Source organism: Dermacentor silvarum, chromosome 5, assembly GCF_013339745.2.
Source record: "Dermacentor silvarum isolate Dsil-2018 chromosome 5, BIME_Dsil_1.4, whole genome shotgun sequence".
Classification (NCBI taxonomy): Eukaryota; Metazoa; Arthropoda; class Arachnida; order Ixodida; family Ixodidae; genus Dermacentor; species Dermacentor silvarum.
The window spans coordinates 164105244-164133212 of record NC_051158.1 but is presented as its reverse complement, the minus strand read 5'-3'; the positions used below and the strand labels follow the sequence as shown (position 1 = coordinate 164133212).

The 27969-nt window shown below is 50.3% G+C and overlaps 1 protein-coding gene across 2 annotated transcripts in view; it reads left to right on the top strand.

Moving 5' to 3' along the window:
• LOC119453852 (uncharacterized) overlaps positions 1-27969 on the top strand; it is a 234869-nt gene that overhangs the window by 29605 nt on the left and 177295 nt on the right. The window contains exon 2 of one of the 2 annotated variants that reach the window (XM_037715900.2): positions 3363-4543. The exons of the other annotated variant lie outside the window; for it this stretch is intronic. Within the exon in view, the coding sequence (XP_037571828.2) occupies positions 3586-4543 (958 nt within the window). The 5' untranslated portion in view covers positions 3363-3585. The remainder of the gene's footprint in view (positions 1-3362; positions 4544-27969) is intronic. 2 annotated transcript variants of the gene reach the window in all.

Genomic DNA, 27969 nt, shown 5'->3' with positions numbered 1-27969 from the left:
GAGTCATGTCAACAGTCTCCAATGTCTTGCGTCAGCCTGCAAATCGGCATTCTAATCTTATCTCGCCACCAAATCTTCTGCCGTTCTCACCTCCTCTGCGTTTTCCTTCCCTTGGCCCTGTTACTCTGACATATATAGACAACCGGTTACCTGCATCGGTGTAATTTAATGATTCATTTCGCCCGATTGTATTTATTTCTTATCATCCGGCCGTTCACGGCTGGCCCGGACCGGTGATACATGGACGGAGCGCCGCTCAGACTATTGGAAAGAATCGTTGCATTAACCCGCCCTGATCTTATACGCGATCTTAAGACGCAACAAAGGCGAGAAAAAAAGTTCAGGTAAAGAAAGAGCGTCCAGCGCTCTTTTCTGTTTTGAACTTCTTTTTCCGCCCTCGGTTGCGTCTCAACATTGCGTAATAAGATGAACCAACTAGCACAGCAACAAGTGCCCTAATCTATCCATTATGTCACCTTGCGAGCTCCACTTGGTCCTCTTCAGATCAACGAACGTAACAGCCGACCGCGTTTGTCGCTCAATCCGTACCTGTTATCGTTCATCCATCCAAACACGTGTTACGCTTGCTACCTAATCCACGCGGTTACGTGCACTCAGGCAAGTTACCCGTCAGCTGATATGGCGTTCTGCTGTGAAGCAGGAGGTGGCGGGTTCGATTCCGTGCCGCGGTGGCCGCATTGCGATGAGGTCAGAGTGCAAAAAGGCTCATGAATTCGAGAGGTAGCTTTAGCGCGGGGCATTCTCCAATGCGGCCTATTTGAATACGTGTGAAACCCAGAAATGCTTATATGATGCAGCCTCTGGATCGATTTGAATGAAATTTGCTGCATTTCAAAGAGAAGTTAAATTTAGTGGCTGTAGGCAGCGGAAGTTTGATTTTAGGTTCTGGAATGTTTTTACAATATTGCCTAGAATTTGCAAGTTTTTAAACAAAATAGAAGCACGAAGTTTACAAATCCGTAGCTCTGCAACGAAAACCAATGTCACACTTGTGTAACTGCATCGGTTATAACATCTGAATTGGCCAAACTTTACATATCCATTTACATCTTACGTGAATTTGCTACAATGTTTACAAGTGTGTTGCAAAACTTGTACTCATATTATTAATGCATGGTGTACTTGAGAGCCACGTAAAATACATAAAGTTTGTCCGCTTTAGGTGTGCATGTAGCTTACAGAATTGTGATATCGTTTTCATTGCCGAATTACTAAGTTCTAAACTTGATAATTTAGTTTACTGACAATTTGTAATTTTCAGTAATTTTTATTACAAAAAGTGCCTGCCATAAATAATAAATTCGCTTGCAACTGCCACTAGATATAAGTATACTTGATACATTTCACGATAAAAAAAAAGAAATATTTATCAGCACACTTCAACCATTTCTGTGAACACACGAGGCTTTCACGGCAGACACCGCCATCTTTGCAAACATAACTTCACCCTGTGTTGTTTGTTCTCAGCATTTGGGCCCGTGATGAGACTACTTAATCGCTCGCATGTGTTAGAACGTGCAGTGCTTGTTTATATCTTCTTGTTGTTTTCAGTTTATACGTTTTCAAAATTGTTTGCTGAGTAGTGTATTTGAGATTATGGGATAGTTAGCTCTTAACTCCCTGCGCAGTTTCAGGATGTGAAGCCACCCAATGTGGTGGCTTAGCGGCTATGTTGTCGTGCTGCTAAGCACGAGGTCACGGGATCAAATCCTGGCCCCGGCGGACGCATTTCGACGGGGGCGAAGTGGAAAAGCCCCTGTGTGCCGTGCAATGTGCGCGAGTTAAAAAAAAACAGGCAGGTGGTCAAAGTTAACCCGGAGTCCTTCACTGCAGCGTGCCTCGTATTCATATGAAGGTTTTGGCACGTAAAATTCGAGTGTATGATTATTTTAAGGATGTTAAACCTGGTAACCTAATTAAAATAGTTATTCTATGCAGTATGGGTGCAAATTTTGAAACTAGTAAGCAATCTCATAGTGTTCTTCGTCAGTTGGCAAATAACAGTTCCCCTCTGAAGATAAGAACTATGAAGGAACATGTTTATGTTCCGCTCATGAAAAACAAACGTTATAGGTTGTTACAGCCAGTTTACTGATCACACCTTGCATTACATGGAATCGAACGTAAGGTATTCCGAACAGTGTTTTGACGCTGTCCCGTAGCAGAAAAGGACTATGGTTCATTATTATTTCTTATTTTTTATCTTAGCCTGCATGACTGAGTCCCTTCACTGCATTTAAGTGTGAAGTAAAAAATTACACCATCTTCCCGTAGTAGTATGCGAAGCAGCCATGGGGTCGACTCGAGGTAGTTTTATCAGCTGTATAAACTTGGACATGCAGCAGCACCAGCAACGCGCAGAACTGTTGTCGACGCCGTCGGCGTTTTGCCCGCGTTCGCATCGAACGCACGCGGCGTTCGTGACTGTTGCCGGTGTCTCTGGGGCGCCTACCATCGCGCCTCCAACCTAAGCTGCTTCGCATTATCGCGCGCGGAGCCGCAGGTGTTGCCATTCGTTGCGCAATCCGGAGAGGAGAGGAGCATCGGAGAGGAGAGGAGATGAGACAAGGAGAGGAGGGGGAGAAGGATGCGCATGTGCAGTACGGGTGTGGACGCCGCACGGCGGATGGGTGGATGGAGGGAGGGAGGGAGTGACATAGCCCCGACCATAAGATGCTTTGCATCTAAAAGTCACAGTGTTGGAACAGGTGCTCATGGCCATAAGGAAAGCGGGGTGTAGTCGCCATGCTTGATCTTCTAATAAGCTCTGCATACCTTGAGAAGCTCTGCCGTTTGGTATATTACTTAGGCACTGCGTACTAAGAACAATCAGCCCCACTCGTTCTTCTTCTTCTTTTTTTTTTCCTGCTCCCTTTATTTCTTATGTCATCTATATGTCCCACTGCATTTCCAAACGCAGCACGTTCTTTAAGAAATTTTTTAAGAATTTCTTCAGGTGCAAAGACGGAGGAAAGCTCGTTTTTGGCAGTTGGCAAAGTTGTTACAGTCGCTTGCTTTTATTCCCGAGTCATTGTTGCACGAGCTTTTAAACTTCACGCGTACGTGCTGGGGCACATTATTTATTATCTGCAAACATCCGAGGGCTCAGAACGATGCTGCCATTATTCGTGGCAGTCGGTTAGCGCAGCTCTCACCTGTGAACCCCGCAGAGGGCGTTGCCTGACCTGACCCGAGTGTCGACAATCTTGACCCCGACCGTTTTGCAGGCAGGTATTACACGGATATTATGAAGCGCAGCCGAGGGGCTCTGTAAGCGCGCGGTGTAAGAGTCTATATTTTTCCAACGTCGCATTACATTGCCCCGATTTATTTCATTTCAGGAAATCCAGCAGACAAGACGGCCGCGCCGGGCAGACAGCGGCCGGAGATAATGGTTCCGATACAGTCGCTCTTTCGAGGCGGCGCTCTTCGCAAGCGGCTCGACGAGCGTGGCACAAGTGGCCGGCGTGTCCGCTGACCTCCTGAGGCATAAATCACCCCAGTTCCACCAACGCGCCGCCGCGCGCGGGAATTTTTGTTTTTCTTGGTTGCACGCCGCCCACGATGAAGGCCTGCCGAACGAACGCAGCAGACGACGCACTCGCGGCCGCCGACGCAGACGACGAACCCGTTTTCCGGCCTTTGCGCCGCAATAATTGGACCGCCTTCCGAAAGAGGGGGCGACGTGCCGCACCGGACGAGACCGCACGCAGTGCCGAAGAGGAACTGAACGTAGCCGTAATTAGTCTGCCGCCATCTGACGGCGGATGCGAAAACGAAGCGTTCGATGCCACTGCGGCGGTGCAAGGAAGCGAGGAGGGCCCCTCGCAGCGCGCGCTGCCGCCGCAGCGCGATGCCAACGTCGGTGACGACAGCGAGCCGCCGACCTACGCAACCGCGCTTCTGATGACGTCACGGGCCCTCGACCTGCCCTGCGTGTGCTGCTGCCCGGTGGCGTCGCCGCGCGGCGACGCTGCGAACCACGGCGGCGAGCGCGGCGGCGTCCGGCCAGTTCCTCCGGAGAGCCGCGATGCGCGGGAGGCACCTATCCGCGAGGATGCCGTCGGCGTGAGTGGTGTCGCTTCTTCGTCGAGCGTCGCGGGACGCCCTGCAGGGCCCGGGATACGAGCGGCCACGCTGGCTCGACACCGCAACGACGTCGTGGTGGGCGCCACCCGGCTGGAGCCGGGGCCGGCCCCGCCGCCGCACCACGAAGTGCTCCCCGACATCCTGAACGCGCACCTGCCGCCGCCGTACGCTACGCTGCCTCCTCCGCCTTCGTCGTCGGCCAGGCGGCACCTACCGCCGCCGCCGAGGCTTAGGCCGCCGCGCTGCGTTGTGGATACCGAGGTGGTGGAGCCCAAGCACTGCTGCGGCGTCCTGGTCACGCAGACCGTCAGCATCCGGTGGTTCATTGTGATGATCGCGTTCGTCGGTCTGTGCTGTGCTATCGTGGGCACCGTGCTGGGTGCGCTCAAGGCGACCGGCCGCGAGCACCTCACCGTCTCCCTGCTCATGATCGGTGAGTACTCGGCTTCAATCCTTTTTTCTCATTCACCCCGCGCTGCTGCGGCGGCGGCGATTTGTAACCGAGGAGCCGCTTTGTTTTGGCACGCGAACAGCTGGAGGAGATGCTCCTCTGCTCTCCCTCCTCTTCCGGAGCGATGCGGCGACGACCGCGGCACATCCCGCGCCTCGCGCGTCACAGCTGTTGTGATGCATCAGCTGGCGAGCACTGTGTCGTGTGAACTCATCCTTGTGCGCCGCTTTGAGCGTGTCGCGTAGTACGTGTCGGTCTCGCCACTTGTTTCGTTCTCTCCAGGGTGACACTGTACGTGGCGCTGTGATATCTCCGTTATTTACTTCTGGCTAAAAGAGACACAGAAGCTGATTAGTAATAACAAAGAAATAATGAACTACGACTTTTGCGGATCGTTATTTTGCATTCGAAGGGACTTAGCGACAGTTGGAACTAGATTTGTCTGCTGTTGCTGTGCCGACCAATGGCGTAGACAGAGTTCTTTTTTTTTTTTTTTTTTTTCGGGGGAGGGGGGTATTGTAGGCTGGGGAAGACCGCATACTAACAGATTTCGGGGGGTCACGTGCCCGGTATGCCACCCCCTGGCAACGCCACTGGTGCCGACTGTGTAGTGTTGGTTGTCCTCCCAATGCTCACTTTATTCCCGTTCTTTTCTCTCCGCATTCGCATTTTATTTCTTCCGGCAGCCGCAGCAAAACGTTGGCACTCTCCTCGCACGAAATTCGTGAACTCACTCGGCTCTGGGGATATCGTGTTGAACAACTCGGTCCAGGCTGGTCGCCTACGTATTCATAATCGCCCGTCGATGTCGTTCAAACATGGAAAAAACCTCCTGAACGCCTTACGTTGTTGGGTTACCATTCGTCGCGGCATAGGTCACGTACGTTATTCACGGTGAGAATCAAACGCGCCGCGCAATTTCCATAGAACCCCGTCCGTCAGCCAGAGTTTTGCGCGCCTTCTCTCCCCGTCGCGTGTGTGCTCGATTTCAAATCCCCCCCCCCCCCCCCCCCCCCCCCCCCCCCGGCTTTCCTTCGTGGCAGAACGAAGGCGCTCGCGAATCCTCCACCGCGGTGAGCGAGCCAGCGATCGGGGGGGCCAGGCGGTCGACGTCGTCGAAGCGGCGGCGGCTGCTGCTGCCCTATTTGAGGCCGGCGAAAAAGCCTTGGCGAGAAACTAGGACGGGCCCTTCCGGATTCTGCCAGCCGCCGCCGCGTGGATTCAACGACGACTGCTGGCCGGTTCGCTGTGGTCGCTTTTCTCGCCGCTGCATCTCTTGCCGTTCGACTCGCCCGTATACAGCGTTACGATCGAAACTCGCAACGGGACTGAGAGAACGCGTTCTTTTAGCCGAACGAACTGGAAGACGCAGACAGGACCAGAACGACCGCTATCAACTATAGTAGGTCACTTTCAGAAACGACGATATCATGTGTGCGCTATCGGCGTGAATTGAAACGCGGACGAATGAAAACAAGTTAAAGCACCTAGTTTGTGTAATTACGTGGGGGTGCGATAATGCAGTCGGTTAAGGCTCATTCACACTAGGCCGACACGACACCGATTTTGGTCTGCACACGGGTGGCGACAGCAGTTTACAGGACGGAAAACGCTGCGGCCAACGGTTTAAAGGAAGGAAAACGCTCTCGCCAACAGTCGGCAGACCAAAATCGGTGTGCCAAGCGTACGTTTTGGAACCTGAACGGAGCCGCAGTTGCGAGCGTAAGCAAAGCTGAAAGCGATAACGAAGTATTCTAGTCGTTTTCACCTTGTTCGCACTTACGCTGGTAACAGGTGTAACATGAAAGCACCAAAAGCCGTGCAAGTCATTTCACGCATGCGCGCTTGAAACACGCTGCGGAGATTATTTTCTGTGCGTGTGACGAGGATACTGACGTCACGCGCGCGCAGTTATCGCATTTCTCTTGTTATGCCGTACGCCCGATTCCTTGCGGTAAACTTCGAAGAACGCGTGTTGCTGCAAAATCTGGTGTGCGCTCTCACCTTCGCCAATGATTGGCTATAGACAATTGCTTTCGCGGCTGAAAAATGCATTAACTCAATCCGAACCAACTAGGCCAGCTAGTTTAGTTCACTTGGCGGCCGCGTCGAAACTGTGCTCGCGTTAAATGCCACCCAGAACGTGTCTGCGGTATACGTTGCCTTCTGTTCTAGCCTGACGGACCTTTCTTCCGGCACTTGTAATTTGTCCCCCTTTCGTTGGCGTTCTCGACTCGCGGCGTGCATTCTTTCCGGCTTTCTTGATCTTCGGTGTGGCGCGCTACAACGCACGTTCAGACGCGTTGGGTGTGTGCTTGTAGTTTCTAGATATTGTACGCGTGCTCGAAATGTGAAGTTATCGAATGCGAATAATCTGTACGCAATCGGATACGGAACATTCTTCTACCGAAGAAGAAAGCTGGTATGAGTGAAAGAGGGAAAAACGGGGAATCTAAATGACGCCCAGCTTGTTTCAGTTGGCTATAGAGGGTAGCAGCACCTGATGACGCGAGCACGTACTCAACAAGGGACTCTACTTGTCTATTCGGCGAGGAACGTTGCCTACGCCAAACCCCGGGAGGGGCATAGGGTGTGCATAGAAAAGCTTCGCTCGAAGACATACAAACGATGGGACATAATTCTGTCGATAGACTCGACGATATATTTGGGGATCCGTACGACTGAGCTGGGTTGGAAATCGGCAAAAAATGAAAGTTTATATACATTAAAATTTTCTAATGGGAGGAACACTCCAATATTCGCAGTAAGTCACTATATTTGGCCATAACCTAATATTAGGAAGGAATCTGAATCACGTTTCGATAATTCAATACTGTCATTCGAAGAAACAGTAGATTCGTATTCAAACTGTCGAGTATTTGCCCTTTCGTCGGCGTAATGCTTCGGAGGTTGTGATTGGGATGACCTACTGCCTAGCGTTATTTTATCTTTACGGCATAGCGCGTAATTTCCGTTTTGGAAAAGTCATTTAAGCTTCGGTTGTTCGAAGCAAATTTCAATAGCCGCTGAAGCGTTTTCTAACGGGGCACATCCGGTAACTTTATTTCCTGCGGTGCATGAACGTGAACTAATATAGATTAGCATGGTGCGAGAACATTTTGGTAATAATGGCATAGCAGGAAGAAGGCCTCAGGCGGTTGCCGACGTAAACAGCATAGAGCCACTAATTAGTTAATCTGCGAATAGTGATTTCTGAGACCGAATCGAATACGATGGAGTAAAGGGCCAGAAGCGAATCGAATATCGAACACTTTTGAAATAAGAAGCAGCCATTTTCAGAATTGCTAAAAACAATGTGCAAATCGTTATGTTCACAAGGTTAGCAAGTTTCCGACCATTCCTTTCCAAGACTAAATCCAATAGTACACCATTTGATTCCTTATTCGAAAGTTTCGAATATTCGCACACCCCTAGTACTATTCAGAGTTAATCCGATGAGTGGACACAGGTGCTGGATCTATAAATTGCTCGAAACAATGCCCGCTGCCGAAATTTCCGGAAAATTCTTGCTCCCTAAGGTGACTCAGAGTTCTTTAGTAAGTGATGATCACTGTGAATGGTATAAAACGCATTTTGCTTTAATTTTGTGATTTATCTGTGCGCACTCGTCGACGGGAAGTATTCGAGAATCGAAGAGTTACTATATTCGATTCGGTCCTCGAATCGAATACGATAATATTCGATTCGGCATTCAGAAGTTTCGAATATTACACACCCCTAATTCAGACAATATAAACTAGAAACTTCAGTGACTCACGTTCGATGTTCTTGTCCGTCTTTTGTTTCTGGGCTACTTGTAAGTATGTGCTAGTATTTTTGCATGCTAAAGTCCCTTTAGCACTCAAATGATAAGTCACTTGACCCGATAAGTCAAATAGCGTATAGCCGAAAGCACGCCTGTAGCTTCGAACCTTTCAAGTTCGACCGCACTTAACCTTGCCTACTTGTACTATTTTATCATGTTTGCAACTATATTTGCGGCTATATCCTCTAAACGAGCAGCGATCACTCTAGACATTTATGCGCTATTATGTTTTTGGATAGAATGCGCGCCAACTGGTTGATTTGGGAGCACACAATATTGGCACCATTTTGTCCGCGAAACCTGCAGACATAGGGCGGAAGAACTTTTTTTTTTTTTTTGTCCTTTACTAATATACGTTTAATATTGTTCGTGTGTCGTTTCGGCGGATCACTTTATGCAATTATGTGACACTGCCACAATTAGCTATTTTAGCTACTTCAGCGCCACTGGCCGCGGTATAGCTCAGTGGCTGTACGGCGCTGCTCAGTAAAAGGTCGACCCTGGCCGTGGCCGCCGCATTCCGGTGGAGGCGGAATGCGAGAGAACGCGTGAGCCAGTTGGTCAAAATTAATTCGCAGTCCCCCCCCAATACGGCGTCTCTCGCAATCAGATCGCGGTTCTGGCACGTGAAGCCCCAGAATTTATTTAATTACTTTAGGGCCAGTGTTTGCAATAGCGGAATTGAAGTATGTGGGTAGTTGAGAAAAAAAATTGTGCAAAATGTACTGTGATTTAAAAAAAAAAAATGTAACTCGTCGGAAAAGCGGGAAATGTAGGAAATTTTCCAACACCCTCCGAATGCCGGTGCGCATTACTAGAAGTTGTCGATTGGGCCGCTATAGTTGGCGAAAGACCCCCGTGGCTCGGCCGCATAACGGATCTTCCTTTACTATTCCCAGCGCGCGAGCCTTGTTTCAAGTTGCGCAACGTTTCGCGATCTCCACTCCTGTAAAACTCGCGCGTATACTCGTCTTGTAACGGTTTCGAGCTGCTTCGAGGATTCGGTTGCGAAAGCCAAGCCGCACGCGCGCTGAATATCCCATAACCTTACCTTATCTTCGGCGAAGTTCGAAGTGCCTGTCGTGGCGTATGCGCGAATCCCTTAGTGGCGGGGTGGGGGGGGGGGGGGGGGGGGGGGGTATTACGCGCCCGGAGGAATCGAGGAAGTCCGGTCGTTGCATACATCAGCATGTAATTACCGGCGGCGCTGCCGCGTCTCCCCCCATCGGTGGCGGCGTTGCGAAACAGGGCCGCGGTGCACGCCGCGATGTGTGCAAGTCTCGGAGCGCGAGTGTTGGGACTACGTGACTGGTCGTACAACTCGTGGCCATTAAAGGCGCACCGAGTGGTATTTTTCGACTTGTATCGCTTCTTATATCCGGGGCACGCGAAGTGCTCTGTCCCTGCGTCGATGGGCACTGCGTGCCCGCCATCTGCTTCGGACGTGCTCTGGGACAAACTCTGCGAGAGTGCACAGTCAGCCACAAAATATTACGGACCACGAAATCTGAGAGAAAGCCGAATATCTCCGCACGCTCACAACGCAGCCTGGTATTTGCATTTGGGGCCTCGACTAGAATACTAGAAAATGCTAGCAACGTTGTCGTATGCAATTTTACTGGCTACTGCTACAGGCTGCTCGGGAATCGAACGTTTTCTGAGATTGCGTGGTCCGTAAACTTTTGTGGTTCGCTCTACTTGGGGGTGTGAAGTTGAGGAGCCACCAACCAGAAGACTGCGAACGATGATCGATGGAGAAAACAGTTAAGAAGTTGCTTTTGTATAGTATTTGCGTGAAACGGGACTCCATGCTTATATGTCATTTCACTCCGACGTTATGCCGCGTGGCAGCCCAGCCAAATGAAAGACAATTGCAGAAGTTTTACCACGCACTTCTCGCGTATAAAAGGATCACATTTGGCAAATATATGAAGGTTGGCAAACGCTTACATGATGTATTAATTAGATAATAAAATTGCTCTCGATATAACGGAACTAGCGACATCGACATCATTGTGACGCCATCTTGCAGGTCAAAATTTCGCAGCGACTTGCAGGAATAAACCTATGTACGATGGCATGTATAATAATAATAATAATAATAATAATAATAATAAGTAATAATAATAATAATAATAATAATCCAAGTGTGCCCCTTTCTTCTGGTTGCGTTAGCTGTGGCAGGAGCAGCGATAGCAGGAACAGAGCGATGACGTCATGAGGCATCGGCCTCCTTGTTACCGACACCGAAAGTGGCCTGCTCAAAGCAGCATTGTATCACAGTAAGTTATTTAGGGCGCTTTGACAGTTGCCGGCAAATCGTTCTGTAGTTGATAGGTCGGTGACCTTGATTTACGCTACAATCCAGCGCAAAATCAAGGTACATACAAGATGTCGTGTCAGTATTCCTTTAAATCAAGAAAGGAAGGAACAATCCCGGAAAGCGTAGCGCATACCTTGTCCAGATGTATATATATAGGACCGCTGGTTAGCGTTTATCTCAGCTCTATACGGGGTATAGGTGAGTCTGGAAAAGAAAACATACATAATAAAGGAGGATACGGAATGGGACCGCGATGCCGGCTGGAGGTATACCGCGGCGTGTCGTTTCTATTTTCCGCCTCATTAGCGCTTTATTGAAATCCGAGCACGTAGACCCCCTCCCCAGCTGGTTGGGGACTTGACGCGGCGGCGTGTGCTGGGCCGTCGTGCGTTAGCGGTGTGAACACCGGCGCATAAAACGGCGCTTTGCTGCATGCGTCGCACGTGCGCGGGCGGAATTCCTGCCAGCTTTTCTTTTTCTTTTGCTGCTTTTTTGCGCCGGTTAGATGCGCCTCGGAAACGGGTGTGCTCCGTGCACGTGCACTGTATAGTGTTGCGAGTATGCGGGCCAAATGCACCGCGCTGTTTAGTAAAGTAACTGTGGCGCGCTAATTGTGAGGGGTTCAACGCCCCATAGTTTTGCACTCGGGGATTACGAGAGACTGCGCGTGTGGGGCCTGGACATGTTTCCGGCATAATCTGGCCACCCTGGGACTCACTTAACCTGCATCACCTTCAGCGCAGCATGGGAAATCTTGGGAGGCCACGGAATTTGCTGGCCTCGTATACTGGTCCGCTTGATCGAGCTTGTAAAGAACGGGCGTGGCACATTTTGTCCTTTTGACGGTACTTTTCGAGTTTAATTTCGGTGCAGTCATTAAAGAAGAAAGACGCTATAACGTTGTAAATTAAACCTAATTTATCCTATGCTCGTTGCAAAGTGATTGAAGAAAAGTGGTGTGCAGCGCTGTTATCGCAATTGCGGATTTGTCGCAATTTGTATTGTTATTTGGTCATTGAAATCTCCTCGACTGGTGGCGAACAAGCATGCCTTGTAAGGTCCCGTGGCGCACACTGGATTACATTGGTAAAACGTGACAACGGACTACGAATGACAGTTTTGGCAAGGACATACTGAGGTTTGCTACGAGGAGAGAGTAGTACCAAGATGGAGTAAAGGCACGACACAACGAGACGCTGCTTGTCCCCCGTATGCTATATGGGTGTAGCAAGCAGCCCACCTAAACCGAATCTTCGCATCCCGAGGCAGCGTTGTACAGAGTTCTGATCATCCTCGACAAAGTGCTTATACCGGCGCCGGTGCATATCAGTCTAAAGAATTTTACATAACTAAGGACGCTGTTTTCTCCCGTGGCTTACACCGCTATTATACATAAAATTTATCGCACTCGACAGCGAGCTCAAACTACACCTGCGGACTGAGAAGCCGCGGTTGGAAACTGTATAATAATTCTGACCGACCTGAAGCGCGCGCAAAATGTCTGAACCGACAGTTCGACCAACGATAGGTATTAAAATTTACTTCATGCAGTTCTCGCTCGGGTCGCCTGCCGCAGCTATCATCATCTTTACGTGACGCAGGAAGCGGCCAAAGAAGAAAACTTCATCCGTCTTTTATGAAGTGAGAAGTTCATACTTTGCGCATTTGTACGAAAATAAGACAAAATCGAATAAAGAAGGAAAGGAAAAATTCTTGCATGCAGTTATTGGCAACATATCGAACGTTTTTCTCGTGAGGTGCCCCCCCCCCCCCCAAAAAAAAAAAAAAAAAAATCGGAAGTATCCCAGGCAGTAACATCGTTCTTCCAACTTCTTAAATTTACAATCGCAACGGTGTTAAATGTGGCCACAAAATATTTGAAGGCCATTTTTGCGGGCCACCCAAGGCGATCGATAAGCTTACGGAGCATGTTCCAAAGATACGGGACGGGGTGCTAACGCCAGCTGGATGCGACGCGTGGTCATTTGCGAAATATCAGCTGCGACTCCAAATTGACAAGTGACGTCATTATAGAGTACATGATGCTCAGATTTCTAGGATTGGGCTCGGCGTTTGTGTTTTTGAACTGTGTCGCATGCTTGTGTTAGAAGAGTTCTGCTTCCTGCAGAGATCATTGGACCAGAAATGGTTAAAAGGTGAGGCTCTTAGCCGTGGGAGAAAGCGAGCACCCTTTATGCGCCCACAAGGGAGTTGAAATGTCTCGCGATGCGGTTAAAAGTGCCGGCCGGCGAGTGCATCGTTCGGGGTCCTTCCAGACAGCGGCGGCTCGCATCGAACGTGTATACGCTGCAGACACAGACACCCCTGAGATCTGTTGAAGGTGAGGAGGGGGGGTGAAGCAGGTTTGTGGGATGCTGGTCTTCCCTGCCGGCCGTCCCTCTCAAGCACTCCTCCTGCCGTATAATGCCGGTCTCTCGGCGTTCTGGAAACAAGGCCACACACTTGGCGAACGAGGCCGGCCGGCCCGGCGCGCCGTCCTGGCTGCCTTGCGAGAAGCGAGCGAAAGGCCGCACGGCAGAAGGCACCACCACTTGCCTGTGTACACGTGGACAGCTGTGCCCGCCGTATACCGAGAACGTCGGCGTCGGACGCATTTAACCGAGAAACATTGCGATTCCCGATTTTGCGCCCAGGCGGAGGAGGAGACTGCCTTCGATCGATTGGCGGCTGTCACGAACGTCGCCAGCGTTGCTGTTTTCTTCCGATACGTTGCAGCCTCTGCGTCTGTATAGACAGGCTGCGAGTATTGACTGACAGAACGAGCAGACAGCAATGCGTTGACACTTGTGCTCTTCTTCGCCCTTCTCCCCGTTGAGCAATAATCTGTACCGGTAACTTCTGAAAAATGGACCACTCACGTCTTTCTTGCCTTACCCGCCACGGTGACTCAGTGGCTGTGGTGGTCTAGGAGGTCTTGGGTTCGATGTTTGACTGTGGCGGCCGCGTTCCGATGGGAACGCAATGTAAGAAAAAATGGTTATAATAAATAAAACAGAAAGAAAAAAATCTCGTGTGTTTAAGAATCAGGTGGACGTTAAGGAACTCCCGGTGGTGAAATCATTACGGAGACCCCCCTCCTCTATGGCGTCCGCTATAGCCCGTGCGTTGCCTGCGGACTATAAAGCCAGTGACTTGATTGCCAGTTTTTTTTTTTTTTTTTTTTTCCTGAAACGTTCGACGTGGAAATTAACCCTTCCGCGGGACCGGTGCTTCCTACTTTCTTCGTAATCGCTGTAGCCCGCGCGGTCCCGCTGATGACGCAGGCGCCGTCTTCGTCGTCGAAAGTTATGCGGCGCCCAAATTCTCTTCGGCGGCGGGGCGCGCAATATCGACGACGCCACCTGCTCGTCTAACGAGAGCAGCTCGCGCTAATTGCGAGCTGTCGTTCGTCAACCCTTTTTTTTTTTTTTTTTCTGCAGGCGCCAAGTCTATGCGCGAAGCTGCAGCTCTGCGCCGCTAGTCGGTTTATTACACACGTTGTAAACACCCTGCGCGCGCGAGGGCCGCCGCTGCCGGGAATTGAGTCGCGCTCGTGACGAGAATATGCGCGCCCATCTGGCGACTCCCCGCCCCGTTAATTGATGATCGCGGTGCCCGGCTGTCTGAGCGCAGCTCTCGCGGGGTTAATTCGTTCAGTTTTCGGCATGCGCCGTCGGACGCGTTGTGTTCTGAGTCACGTGGTCCACTTTTTTCGGGGCAACTGATCGACAGGCCGCAATTTGCGTCCAACCCACAATGGGCTACCTGGAAACGGCGATGGCTGATAGGGGTGGAGAGAGGGAGGGGGAGTCCGCGAAAGCGTGCTCCGCTGACTTGTACGTATAGTGCGGTGCGTTACAGTTCCCCCGGGTTCGATCACGTGACACGTCCGATTCCCCGGCGCTCCAGCGAACCATTGTCGCGACTCGCGAAATGTCTGAGGCGAGTGGTGACGTCACCTCACCGCAGGTGAGAGTGACGTACGGTGAAGTTAGTTAATTTTTGGAAAAGAGCAAAACAAGAAAGTTCTATAGGTGGAGAACCAGCACGGGATGTCTTCACTCGGCGTCTATCGACAGCTCTTTAGCTTTGAAGAGTGACGTGCACGAGGCTCATTGAGTTTCAGCTGTTGAGCAGTTTCCTTGTTTTATTCATTTATTTATTTTCTCCAGCACACTCGATGTGTAGCGGTATTTTGTAGCACGCCCCTGTTTTCTTAGGTAACAACAAAGTCTTACTAGGTAGATGTGCGGCCATGGTGTCGTTGCAGAATGAATTCGTTAGATTCCCATCAACCATCGCTGTGTAGGACTCGGTTCGGTTACTGTTGGTAGCTGTTTCTTCAGTCGTGCCAGTAGGATAACTCGAATGCCGACCGCATCATTTTGATATGTTTAGTAAACCTGTAATGTTACTTACAGACATGTTACTCACTGTTGTACACACGTATCGGCGCTTGCTGCCGCATTTTAAGAACATTCACCCGGGCTGCTCAGCATGTTTACGCGAACAACGGCTGCGTATGCCTTTAGCCTAATTTTGCAGCTGTGGTTCAAAGCCCTGCATCAGTAGAGCGAGCGCCAAACATGCGAACACGTAAATACATGCCGCGCATGCTGGCATCAAGAGCTGCGTTGCCTACTTCGATGTGGGCGTTTCCATTTTTTGTATGTGCTAAATCTGGGCTGTACTGACAGCAAACACTTTGTGACCTAATTAATTTCTCTTTAATGTGGGCGTTTATTACGCACGTCTTCTTCATCTGTATATTATCATCATCATCCTACGTTGCGCGATCCTCATCTTCAGTTGTGTGTGATCATCATCATCGGGTGTGTGCTTATGCTGGTTCGCTGCCGAGTACTCGGGCCGAATAAACGTCGTGCCAACAGAGACGCCATAAGTGGTGGAGGTGCTCTTCGATCCTCAGTCGTCTGCCCGCTCAGTCTACCCCCTGGAGCTACGTTCAGGCCGCCGCTTGGGCCCACTGTCCGCTAGCATGTCTGAGGACGCACCACCTTCCACTTCTACCGCTACCGTTCTGACACCACCAGCCACCCCTTACATCCTCAGCAGCCACCAGCGTGATCCCCATCTCTTCGCTGGTCTTCGTGAAGAAGATGTGGAGGACTGGCTCGACGACTACGAGCGAGTCAGTTCCGCTAATCGTTGGGACGACCTTAACAAGCTCCGCCACGTCTCCTTCTACCTGACGGGTGTGGCGAAGACATGGTTCTTCAACCACGAGATCGACTTTACTGACTGGGCTGCCTTCAAGCAGCGGCTGCGCCAAGTATTTGGTACACCGACCGTTCGTTCTACCATCGCAAAGAAAACCCTCGATACTCGCCAACAACAGCCAGGCGAGTCTTACACATCGTACATAGAGGATGTTCTTGCGCTTTGCCGCCGTATGAGTTCATCTATGCCAGAGTCAGACAAAGTGCGCCACATTCTGAAAGGCATTAGATCAGTCGCCTTCAATGCCCTTGCCATTAAGAACCCCGCTACAATCGCTGACGTTGTTACAACGTGTCAGCGTCTGGACGAACTCGAGTCTGTTCGCCTTCAGCCGGACGTTGGTGACTATTCTTCTACGGCGGACCCACATCTGCGTGTCGTGATACGAGCAATGATACGCGAAGAATTACAGTCAATGGGCTTGTCTTCACCATCCGTGTGTCCGAGCGCGCCTTCTAGCGCAGCCTTGCGTGACATCACCAGGGATGAACTGGCGTCCTTGACCTGCTCCACGCACGTGCAACCCTCCGTCTCTCGTCCCCTGCCAACGTACGCGGAAGTTGCTGCCACGCCTCCAGGCAACGTCAACTCCACGGTGCCGCTGCGCACGTACGCGTCGGTTGCTGCCGCGCCTCCAGTAAACATTTCGTCGATGCCGCCCGAGCTTTCATCAGCCCATTTGGCTGCACTGACTCCCGGATTACAATTCCACAAATTTCTCCCGATTGAGGAGGTAAACAATAGGCATTCGTTAATCGATCCAGCGTCAAAAGCTGTGCTTCAGAGTTTGACGAAAGAACAGGTGGTTTCATGTTAACATACTAAGTCACCGTAAGATAAGAAAGCAGACAAAAATAAAGCACAAAAAAAGATCGTTTCTACTTTGCGAGAAAACTAATGGCCGAATAAAGCCGGTGAGATTTAAATATAAGAACACTCCGCCAAGAACGACAGGAAGGAAAGGAGCGCATAACATGCTGTTTCCTGACGAACACTGTAAAGCGGAAACGACGGAATGTAAAAAAAGAAACGGGCGTACGGTCGTCTGTTTCAAAAAATAAGGGCGGAAAACGCTAAAGCCCATCTAAACGGCTGGTTCTTAAAGCGGGCTGGATGCCGTCTCTGTACGCGGCAGAAAAAGGCAAAAACAGAGGCCTCTGCAGAAACAGAAGGAAAACCGCGGTCCACGTTGGTAACCATAGCGGAAGCACACCTCACTCGTAGCGCTGTGTATGCAACAGACTCGCGCATCATTTCACGACCGATTACGCCTGTGGCGCCCTCGTTTTCCAGAAGCGGCTACGAGCAGACGACGTGCGAGTCCTCCTCGAGTGCGTTTTGGGCTTTCGCCCTGGCGATTCTCACGATGTGCGCTCGCTGCTATTTCCACTGGCGAAACAACAAAGCGAAGGGATAAAGAGAATAATAATAAAGAGGCTGGATATGGTTTCGGCTTGGTCGCTGCTTCCGTTTCCGCCGACGTTTGATGGACGGCTGGAAGCGCGGAGCAGACGTGCGAACCGGAACCCGCAACCGTTTTTTCGGCTCGGCGTCGGTCGTGAGCGGCTGGGACGCGTTTTGAGGCCGCTTTGAGATCTGGACCTGACGGTATCGCAGCGCGTGAGGGTACAGACACGTCTCAATCTTCGATGGGCCACGACAGCGGCGATAGGAGCGTTCTGTAATAACGGAGGTCTTCGTACGGCAGCGGACATGAAATGGGATGATTAGGGTGAAGGTGACTCGACTCCCTAAACCTCAGCTACTTGGCTCAGCCGCCTTGTTGTCGAGAGCTGGAGTTTGTGGTACACCGTTCCAACCGATCCAACCACCGAGCCGTTCGCTTCAAATAAACGTCCCAGTTTGCGTTGCACTTAATGCCAGGGCGTAGTGCTGCGTCCTGGAGCGCACTGCCTGCCTGTGCGCAACATGTAGGAAAGTAATGTTACGCATTTGTAAAAATATGGGACTAGTGGTGGAAGTGCGTCCATGTGTGTCTTCTGGCGCGGTTTCTATTCAGTAATGAAGTGCGGTTTAATGCCTCTCGTTCTTACTATGGGTCACCTGTGAAGGTAGTACACAAGCGATCTGCCTCCGTGACTGTGCAGTATAAACCGCATCAAATGACCCAGTTCCGCGAGTTTTCTTGCCTCCATCGTTGTGATACGTGTGCGCTGCGCGCATGTCAGCAACGTGAACGTCTTGGCTGGTCATGGTCGACCAGCTCCCTGGTTATCCATTGCCAGGGAGCAAACAGAGTACTGGGGAGAAGAACGCCACTGCTACACGTATCTATTGGTGCCCGTCTGGTGTTTCGACGAGCAGTCGACGTATTTCTTTTTTTCTTTTTTTAGGCTGATGGCACTGAACTCATGCGATAAAGCCACGTGAGAACGTTCATTAACAGTGCGGAGACTTTCTTCGTGCACCTCTAGCTGTAAACTTTATTCGGATTGCGAATCTTACGGCGAGCTTTCGTAAAAAAAATAAAATGTGAGCAGAAACCACCGGCGATGATTTGTCGACGCAAGCGAATAGCCGAACACTTCAAGAAAGCGATTCGCTTTATCAAAGGAATGGTGCGCTTGAAGACGTATTTGGCATGGAGGAAGGAAAAAAGTTTGGAGAAAGCATTGCGTCACACCGTCAGCCTGGGCAAGCGAACTCCCCGTGAAGGCAGCACTTTGCACAGTGTCGGCCCAACACGTGACCTCTTGTGTCGAGATCGCGGAGCAAGAAGTGAGATTTGCCGAGACGTTTGGTGCCCGGTGTTTTCCTTTTTTTTTTTCTAATCAATGCGCACTTGTTCGGGGTCCCTGCCGCAGCGCTGCATGCTGAGCGGGAGCCCTAAAACGTACTGCGCGTTAGACCTGACTATATCACGTGTTGGGCCGACACGCTTGGCTTCAATCGCGTTGCGCGACGCTCCCTCCTAACTTTTTCCTTCCTCCATGGTATTTGGTATAGCGTTTGTCGTTTCGCTGCGTAATGCCGTAAGGAGCAGAGTCGTTAAGCAGCACATCTGTAGCGGCAGTAAAGGTGGAAAGCAAGTGCGTCAGAAAGAGATATATGACGACAGTTGGTATTCGAGAACGGACGCGTTCCATGGCGCGAGCGAGCGCGACCTATGCGTCGGTGCGTTTTCTCCAGCCGCCAACCGCCAGCCACAGACCCCGAAAACGGGGAAAGAGCCAAATAAATTCATTCGCTCTAAAAGACTCATGCAGTTCGGCTGGCCGTGCTGGGGCGCTGTATAATCGGGCGAAAGGCGAATGCCGCCGCATTCGTACGTGGGGCCCGGTTTTAATCTCGCCCAATAATCTTTTGAACATTATATCTTTCAAACGGCAGCACGCCGGCGGAATTACTGCGCTCGCGTCCGTTGGATAAGAAGGCCGGAACCGCCGCCTCGTGCGAAGGAGCCCGTAAATGTTCGTTCGAACCAGAGACTCGTGTGAAAATGATATCTTCGTGACCACGGCAGCTGAAACACGTTAGGCCCCCGCCTGCTTCAGCAGCGAGCCCATTTCGCGGACTTCTATGCCACCTCATTATGGGTTCCTTTCGACGGGCAGCGCCGCAGTAAGTGCGTTGACGCCGAGACAGCGATCGCGAGACGCAACATCGAGTGACATTTTGTTGTTAATCCCGCGAACGGCACTTTGTAATCTGGGACGTGTGAACGGGGCTGTAAGGCGGGCACAGCCCGCGCACACTTGCTCGGGAAGCGCCCGGAGACTGCTCGAGGAAACGGGTTCGTCGACGTACGTCGCCGACGAGTTGCCATCGTGTATGCATTGTATACCTCGAGGGTGTTTCCTTATCATCACTCATTCAAGCACCCATATGCACGGAGAGCGGGGCGAGGTAAGAGGTGCGGTGTTTGCCGGCGAGCTGTTGATTGGGACGTCAACTGGTCGCAGACTTAATTCTCGCAACGGTATACCTGCACTTCACTGGCAGATAGTTGTTATTTTCCTGTGGAGCTCATTTTTGCTGCAGCTGTGTCGGCGCTGTGCGAAGGAGTAATTTATACGGGCCGATATTTTGTTCCCTTTCCTTTCTTTCTCATTTTTATTTTAACAGCGAAGCTGTTTAAGGTCGACGTTGATACGTACGGAGCGATAGTGTTCGCAGTTTCTAGCGAACACCATCGTTTCGAGTGTGAAATGGTGGAGATGAGGTAGAGAGAGAGAAAAAGAGACAGACGGAGAGCGAGAGAAATAAACAAAACATAATAAGCTTCCTTGGCGAGGCGGGATTCGAGCCCGGGTACCCACCCACGCTTGCAGAACATGAATTTATGGGAACCATATGATTGCTTTGTACCGACGATTGTAACACAACTTGCTATGGGCGAGAGAAAGAGAAAATTAGAGCGAGAGAGATGTACAGAGAGAGATAGATAGACGGAAAAGGAGAGAGACAGAAAGAGAGAGGGAAAGAAAGAAAGAGAGATAGAGAGGCGGGATTTGAACCAGGGTATTCACGGTCCGAAGGCGAGCGTAACACCCTACGTTATATACACCAACGCTTGCAAAGCTCCGCTGTTTCATCAGATTTCACAAGCGTGGAACTGGCTTAAATTTTTCTCCTGACTGCCACAGTTAGGCTGCGTTGTCGATGGGTCATGTAGCGGCCGAAAGCTCGGTGTCGCCTAATTAGTGAAGCACAGGAAAGCCGGTTTGTGCCTTAGTGTATGCGCTGGGATAAGAAGCAGTAGCCGCTTACAGCACTGAACGGCATTGTTCAGGACCGCGTAAGATATACAAGTGGGACGTGAGACCAGCTGCAGTCGTAAATCTTGTGCTGATGGAGCAGATATCTCGAACGCTGGGCTTTCCACGCAAAAAGAGAAAGAAAGAGACTGTGCCGATCTTAAGGCAGAAGTTGGGTTTATCTTCAGTTGTCCTAAAGCAATGCACATTGCCGCTACCGTATTACCATGTTGTTTCCGTGTGCTTCTAGGTGCCACGCTAATGGGGTAACGGCAGTATACCTACTGTTTTTGTCTCGGGATATATTAAAGGAATACGCGTTGCTGTTACCGTATTGCCGTGGCACCGCAAATTGTACTGTAACAGCCGTTCTGGTGGCGATGTCCTGACGCTATGTATTCAGAGAGAATTCGTGAGAGGCGTTATGGTTCTTCGTGGCGACAATTAGTACGAAGTAATAGCATCTACGACGATTGCATTACTTGTATACCTTACGCCACCCTATAACCAGGCGCGTAATGTGAAAAGGCAATCCATATTTTCTTTGAACGAATTCACGACCTGTCTGCAACAACGCTGGCGTTCCTGTCATATGCCTGTATAATGTGCCAATATAGTAACGGTAATAACTAATATGTGTACATTTGGTTAGGAATAGACCACGAGATAGCTTTAGAATGGCCTCGTAGTAGACACGTATATAGTCGGCGTCAAAACTTTAAGAGCCGTGGGATCTCAGAAAGAATCTGAACATTACTCATCCTGATATTCGTGTTTTTGACCTGCAATATATATATATATATATATATATATATATATATATATATATATATATATATATACAGTGCAAGGGACCAACATACAGTTGTGCGGTTTTGCTGGCTATATGGTGACAAACTACTCGCCAATTCGAGGCTCTATCACATCCTGCGGTCCACAAAACGTTTTGTCCCCGACTGTATACGCGCATATGTCCTTGCAGCGAGACGAGCACGTGTTCAGTTACGCGTTATGATCAGATAACGATATGAGAGTATACGCTGAAAGCTTCTCGTTAACAGTTTTGTTGCGATTCTCTCCAAAGCCCTCGTTTCTTGCCGTCTTATGCGTTAACTCCAGGTAGCTGAGGCTAGAAGGCGTTGTGTACGGTGCAACGGATTTTCTCCCGTTTCCAGTCGTTGGTCGGCTGTTTCCGCGTCGCAGGAAAATCGCTTCCGGATGTCGGTGTGGCGGCAAGCTTTTTTCGCCACTGTACCCTCGCGGGGCAAGCGAGCCGTGGCCCTCTTCGCAAAGCACCCCGCCGTCGGCGCGGTTTCTCGGAGCGTGCCTAAGACCCCGCTGACCCTTTCGGCAGTGGACGCTCCTCTTTCCCGGCTGCAGAAAGCCGAGAACGATCGAAGTTTTTTTTTTTTTTTTTTTGGAATATTCGATTCGGTAATATCGCCGTTAGAACACCCCTTAATAAATCCGAACGAGACTGAACTTCACGGGAAGAATGATGAGCAGTGGTCGAACAAGGGGAGTCGCTCAAACCAATGTTTCGACAAAGGCCTTCGTCAGGCTGAAGACGAGTCCACTTCTCGATGCTCCTACGACATTGGTTATTGTTCTACCAATGCTCATATTCCCTAAATAAGGGGTGAACGTGTTCGAGGCCTTCGTCCTGCACTGGGCATGAATAGACTGATGATGATATCCATGCCACTGAAGGATATAGGCGGGAAAAGAAGGACACGAGTAGGAAAGAAAAAGGGAAGAAAGAAAGGACAACAGAAACGCCGTCCTTCTCGTTTCCGCTGGTGTGTGTGCTTTGCAGGCCTCAGTGCCACGAATCCCCGTATACCAACTTGCTAAACTTTCAGTTGCTACAGGCAGATATGTGTTTGGCACGGCTGAGGCACCAGGTGCCACGCACTGGGAAGCATGCCTCCTCCCCCCCTTCTTGGCGAAAGCGAGCGAGCTGCTTGGCCTTTTGCCGCTGACGCGCTCGGCTGCTCCGTCTGCAGGAGGAAACACGAAGCAGAGTCGCCCGGAGCACAAGAGGCGTTTCTGGCTGCGTGCGACTGTTCAGGAAGTCACTGGCCGAGTGCGTTGCAGTCTGCGAGGGACTGCCAACTGTGCCTTATCCATTTTCCGCACGCATATCGACGCGGAGACACGCCGGCCATAGAGTTTCCTACAAGAATTACAGGAGGAACTCTGGCCTTGCGATTTTCCATCGATGCCATGGTAATGATGGATACACTTGTCTTATCTTCGTGCTTGTGGATTCGTACGTTCTTGTGGCGTTACTTATTACCCTTTATCCCTCTGAATCTCCAAGCAACCGTACTTTTCTACGCGCATCGAAGCAATGGGCGGCTGAAGCTACCGCGCTCCGAACTCCAAAGCCACGCACTGGAGTGTGCTCGGGCGCGGCGATATTAGGCGACTCGAGAACACAAACGCCATGTGAGGAGTCTTATGTCGCTTCCGCATTCGCTATCGCATTTCGCACGCTTTGTGAACGTGGCATATGCACCGCAACGCTTGATCGACGATGATGAGCTACATATGCGCCACCTATTATTCCCAGTGCTTGCTGACGGGCCATGTAATTATTGTCGTTCCCGCAGACACAATAATGCCAGTATTCCCTCTGGTAATAATTTTAGCGAACTGTTTGACGCCGGCCATTCTGTTGGTATTGATGATCGCTAATGGACTCCACCTTGTATAGGGATGGCGACAAATTTGCCACAGTATACCCTGTGTGAGCTACTTATACGTGTTAGATTAGGTTAGACAAGGTTGCTCGTGGCAACCTTGTTGCTATCTGTTCCCTTATTCAGCAGTGCCGTTGCGATATACTTGTTCCTATATATTATCCTCAGGCAGCCAGCCAGCCAGCTCGGTCGGACCAGGCAAGGCTTTGTGTTGTCCGGCGAGTTATATTTCCTACTTTCTTGACGGTGGCCTTTGTAAAACTCCCTTAGTAACGCCAGAGGTCCATCTAGCAACTTTCGTAGGAAACTCTGCGACGCCGGCCACTCTCTATAACGATGATGATGATGACGATGATTTAAGGGCATCCCTTCTGAAACGGGGTGGTGACAAGAACAGTCACCTAGCCTGCTTGATTTAATCGGGTATGTTATACATGTGTTTTTATCTACCATTTTTGTATACATTTTAATTAATCTTCTTTTGTGTTGCTAAATATCTACCTTGTACCACTACATATGACTTCAAGAGATCAAATCAGGTCGTATCAATCTCTTCCCTGCCTTTCTTTTTTCACCAAAACCTGTAATCGTCTCTTGCTTATCGCGACTGCTGACCGGTTGACGTTTCCTTCCACTTTAAACGCAAGCGCTTGTGGAAGTTGTACGTTACCTACGGTTCTCGCTGGGTGAATCCCTTCGCATGCCATTAGGATGCGCGAAGTGGTCTCCGGATCTTTGGTGCAGCATACACATGCCTCATCCAGTTCCGAATATTTGTTCCAGTATGTTTTGGTCATTAGGCAACCAGCTCAGAGCCTTAAATAGCAAGGCACTGCCCTTTGTGTTATCGTACAGATTTTCCCTTCTGATTTCTCTCTTCTCATTCTTGTATATGTCCATGGTCCTTTTTGTTTCCATTCTTTGCATCCAACCCGGCCCCTGCGAGGGCGACACCTTGCGTCGAGCGCGCGCACATACCCTCGCGTCGTCTGCCCGTCTCGTGCAGAAGTGCCGGTCGTCGGCGACCTTTCCGCGTTTCGGCGGCCCTTTTTTTCGGGGAAACGAAAAAAAGGGCGCAGCAGCGTCGTTTCCGAGCTCTGCTTTCGAGTTCGTCGTCGCGTTAAGCCTTCCCTCGCTGCGAAGGACGGCGGTGAAATAAAGAAAAGAAGGTGGCGGAGAAGCGCTGTCGGCGTTTATTTTCCGGGTCCACTTTTTAGCGCGCATTGCGATACACGTACTGTACTGCACGGACGGTGCTCGCGCGTCGCTGCGGTAGGGACAGCGCTGGTCCCTGTTAAGCTCCGGATTTGGAGACATAATAAAATGCGCGAATCGGAAGTAGTCGTGCTGTCGTAGGCGATACTAGTATACAATCATCTTATGTACTGTTTATTTGCAAGTGCTGTTATGAAATATTCGTATATCATGCTGCATATTGTTTCTTTGTTACGCTCTGTAACCTTATCGTTATATTTTAAGCTTTTTTTTTTGTCTGTATTGTCTTCCGCTTGTAAATTAAATTTTTTTCTGATGGGTCTGCTCCCCCTTTATCTGTTGATGTGTCTGCTCCCCCCGTCTCCTCCCCCTTTTACCCCTAAAGGTCCCCCTTCAGGGAAAAAAAAAAATGCTGAATGATAATGACGATGAGCTGTCAGAACGGTCGCTTCCATAAAACTTCACTATCGGCACTACTACTACATACCGGTGCGCTGTTCTCGAGTGAAGAGTGCAGACAGTGGGAGAAAGTTCCGGCGGGGAAGAAGTTTTCGACTGCGGCTGCGTTCGTCGAGCACGGAATGGATTCTGCGGTGGAACATTCCGCAGCTGGGGGGCGCATACTGCGCGCTCTCTGGTGCGTGGGTCCCGTGCATAGAGAGCGCGAAATGACGCGACCGTAGATGCGAGTACAAGCCGGGTGGTTATTTCCTCGCATATATCTATACAACAAAGGCTGCAGTCCCGCCATGTCGGGGCGTCTTTTCCCGTTGTGCGCGGTCGCATGCGGTGCGCGGCCAGCTGTGGACCGTGGCTAATCCGCTCCGGGTCGCCCTTGTCCCCTTCTACGCGGCCTTAAAACGGCGGCGACGGGGTCGCACTTGGCCCCTCGTGTTCCGGCCATGTCTTTCGTGCGGCACGGCGATTTGTCCGCTTCCGCAACGGTCCCACATAAGTGCGCGTGTCGACTTTGCCAGTTTCTAAGGCGTCGCGGAAGAGGCCCGCGCGTACAGAGCGAATCCCGGTCGACTGGCCTTCTCGTGTCCAGCGTGCCCTCTGGAACGCTGCTCTACCCTCTGTTGGTAAACAAAGCACGGTGCGAAGAACCTCTGTGCGACCGTACGTATACGCTCTTCACACTCGAAGACATGTCTGGGATAAATTCGCTTTACAAGTCGGTTGTTATTGTGGACTATAGTCTGTCACAAAAGTGCAATACGTTTTATTTTCTTCCTTCTCACATAGCCCGGTCAGATGCTGGATCCGCCATATATATAGTCTTTGTAAAAAGTATCCGGGCTATTACGCGCCTTCACCGTGTATGCCGTTCTGCCGTATATGCTGCGGTTTCGGTGACGCCCTCGACAGCCCCGACCTCCGATCTTTGAGCGCACGAGTTCTTTTCATTCCCGCAGGTCGTTGGAACTTACGGCATGTATCACAAGAACTCCAGAAGACGGCCTGTACGGTTGCAGTGAACGTAGCACGTAAACTTCTGGCAGACACTGTACGCGCAGAAAGTGATTCTCTCTTTGCGATTCACTGTCGTAAAAATAGCTTTTAATTGCCGAGGCGCAACGTATTAATGTGCAGCATCCCCTGGTAGGTTGGCACGTTGTCGCTGCGTCCTGCGTTTTCGTCTCAGCTCACGGTATTCGAAACGCACTTCACGGCGGCTTCTCGTCCTCAGTGACGACACAGCGGTCTAGGTCAATTCTACCGAAAGCTCCTGACAAGAATATACTTCGACCACTTCCACATAGTTCCGCGTGTATCCGATTGTGTATCCTGGATGAATGTCTTACGTAATCGCTCCCGAGTTAATTTTCAAAAGCGTTGGAAACAATTCGCCTGATATGGGAATCTCGTGTAGATACGCGACTAGCCGCAGTGAATCAGACGCTGTACGCCACAGCGACGGTTGCCCATGATTAACCAAAACGGATTTCGAAGGCTCTGCTTTTGCTGATTGCATGCGCCAGAAGTGATTGCGGACCCGGAAACAAGTCATGGCCGCCATGCTTCAGACACTTCCTATTCAGCGCGACGTGCCTGTTATATATCCATCCTGTTATATAGGGCGATCGGTCTGCTTACTAATGTGTGTGCGGTTTTCTAAACGTGTCGACTGTCATGTCTGTAGTTTTATGTATTATTAATACTATTAATCATTATCGTCGTAATCATGGCTGCGGCGGCTGGATTTCGATTTCGGCGAAATGCAAAAACGCCCGTGTGCTTGCGTTGTAGTGCACGTTAAAGAACTCCAGGTGGTCAAAATTAATCCGGAGCCCTCCACTACGGCGTGACTCATAATCAAAACTGGTTTTGGCACGTAAAACCCCAGAAAGAAGAAGAAAGTAATCACATCATCATCAGTGTTCAAGATGTTGATACCATGATAGACGGCGCCGGCTACTCCTTTAAACTCGTAGACGATCTCTAATCGATGTAGATATCTTTTTTTATTATTATGTTTTACACCATACGTTAAATGCCCTGACTGGAAAACAATTTTAATTGCTGGCAGGACGTTGCTGGCTCACACTGAAAAATTGGACAGCTCAACGCCGCTTTAATTACTGGTATTTAATAACCCAATCTTTTATACGTGAGCGCCGCCGCGCAGTCTCGAAGCCCCTTCGACCACCGTGCAGCAGCTCGTATTGATCGTGACTGTGCGTGCTATGTATAGACTATAAACTCGTGCATTTGCACTGCCGACGAGCGCTGACTGCTTTCCCCGCCAGAAACAGATTGAAAAACGCGGCCGCGCTTGGTATTGTTCCCATTTCCTCCTTCTCTTCCGGTCGATTGCCGAACTCTTCCATCGAGGGGCTCCCAAATTGAAGGGAAGAGCTACGCAACCGGCGACGGCTACATGCGATGGCGTATACGACGAGGTCTCCTTGCCCACAGCGTCTGTGTTGCAGCGTGTGGGACGACCCATTGTTCTCCGCGCGAAAGTGTAAGAAGCCCTCTTGGGCCTTTGTTCGGCTCCGCGGAACCGTTGCACTATAGTTCGCTGTCCGCCGACTCCATTTTCTTTCTTTCTTTTTTTTTAAATTTTGTGTCCCCGTAGGTGGGCAGCTGTCTCTTGGTGTTCTTCATACTCACCGACGACGCGTGCTCGGTATATACACTGTTGCAACGAAGTCGACCGGGCCTGTCGCTGATTGCAGGCTGTAAGATCGAAAGAAAGCCCAACCTCTTACGATTACGGCGCGCAACATTCTCTGATTGTATTTATGTGGTATTGGCAGTTCATTTTCCCTCCGATAATTTGCGAAAAACCATTGTTTTATGTGTTTATTTCTTTCTCTCGTGCTAAATATACCTGCGTTTTCTTAATTTTTTACATTCGTATGAACGAATGTGGA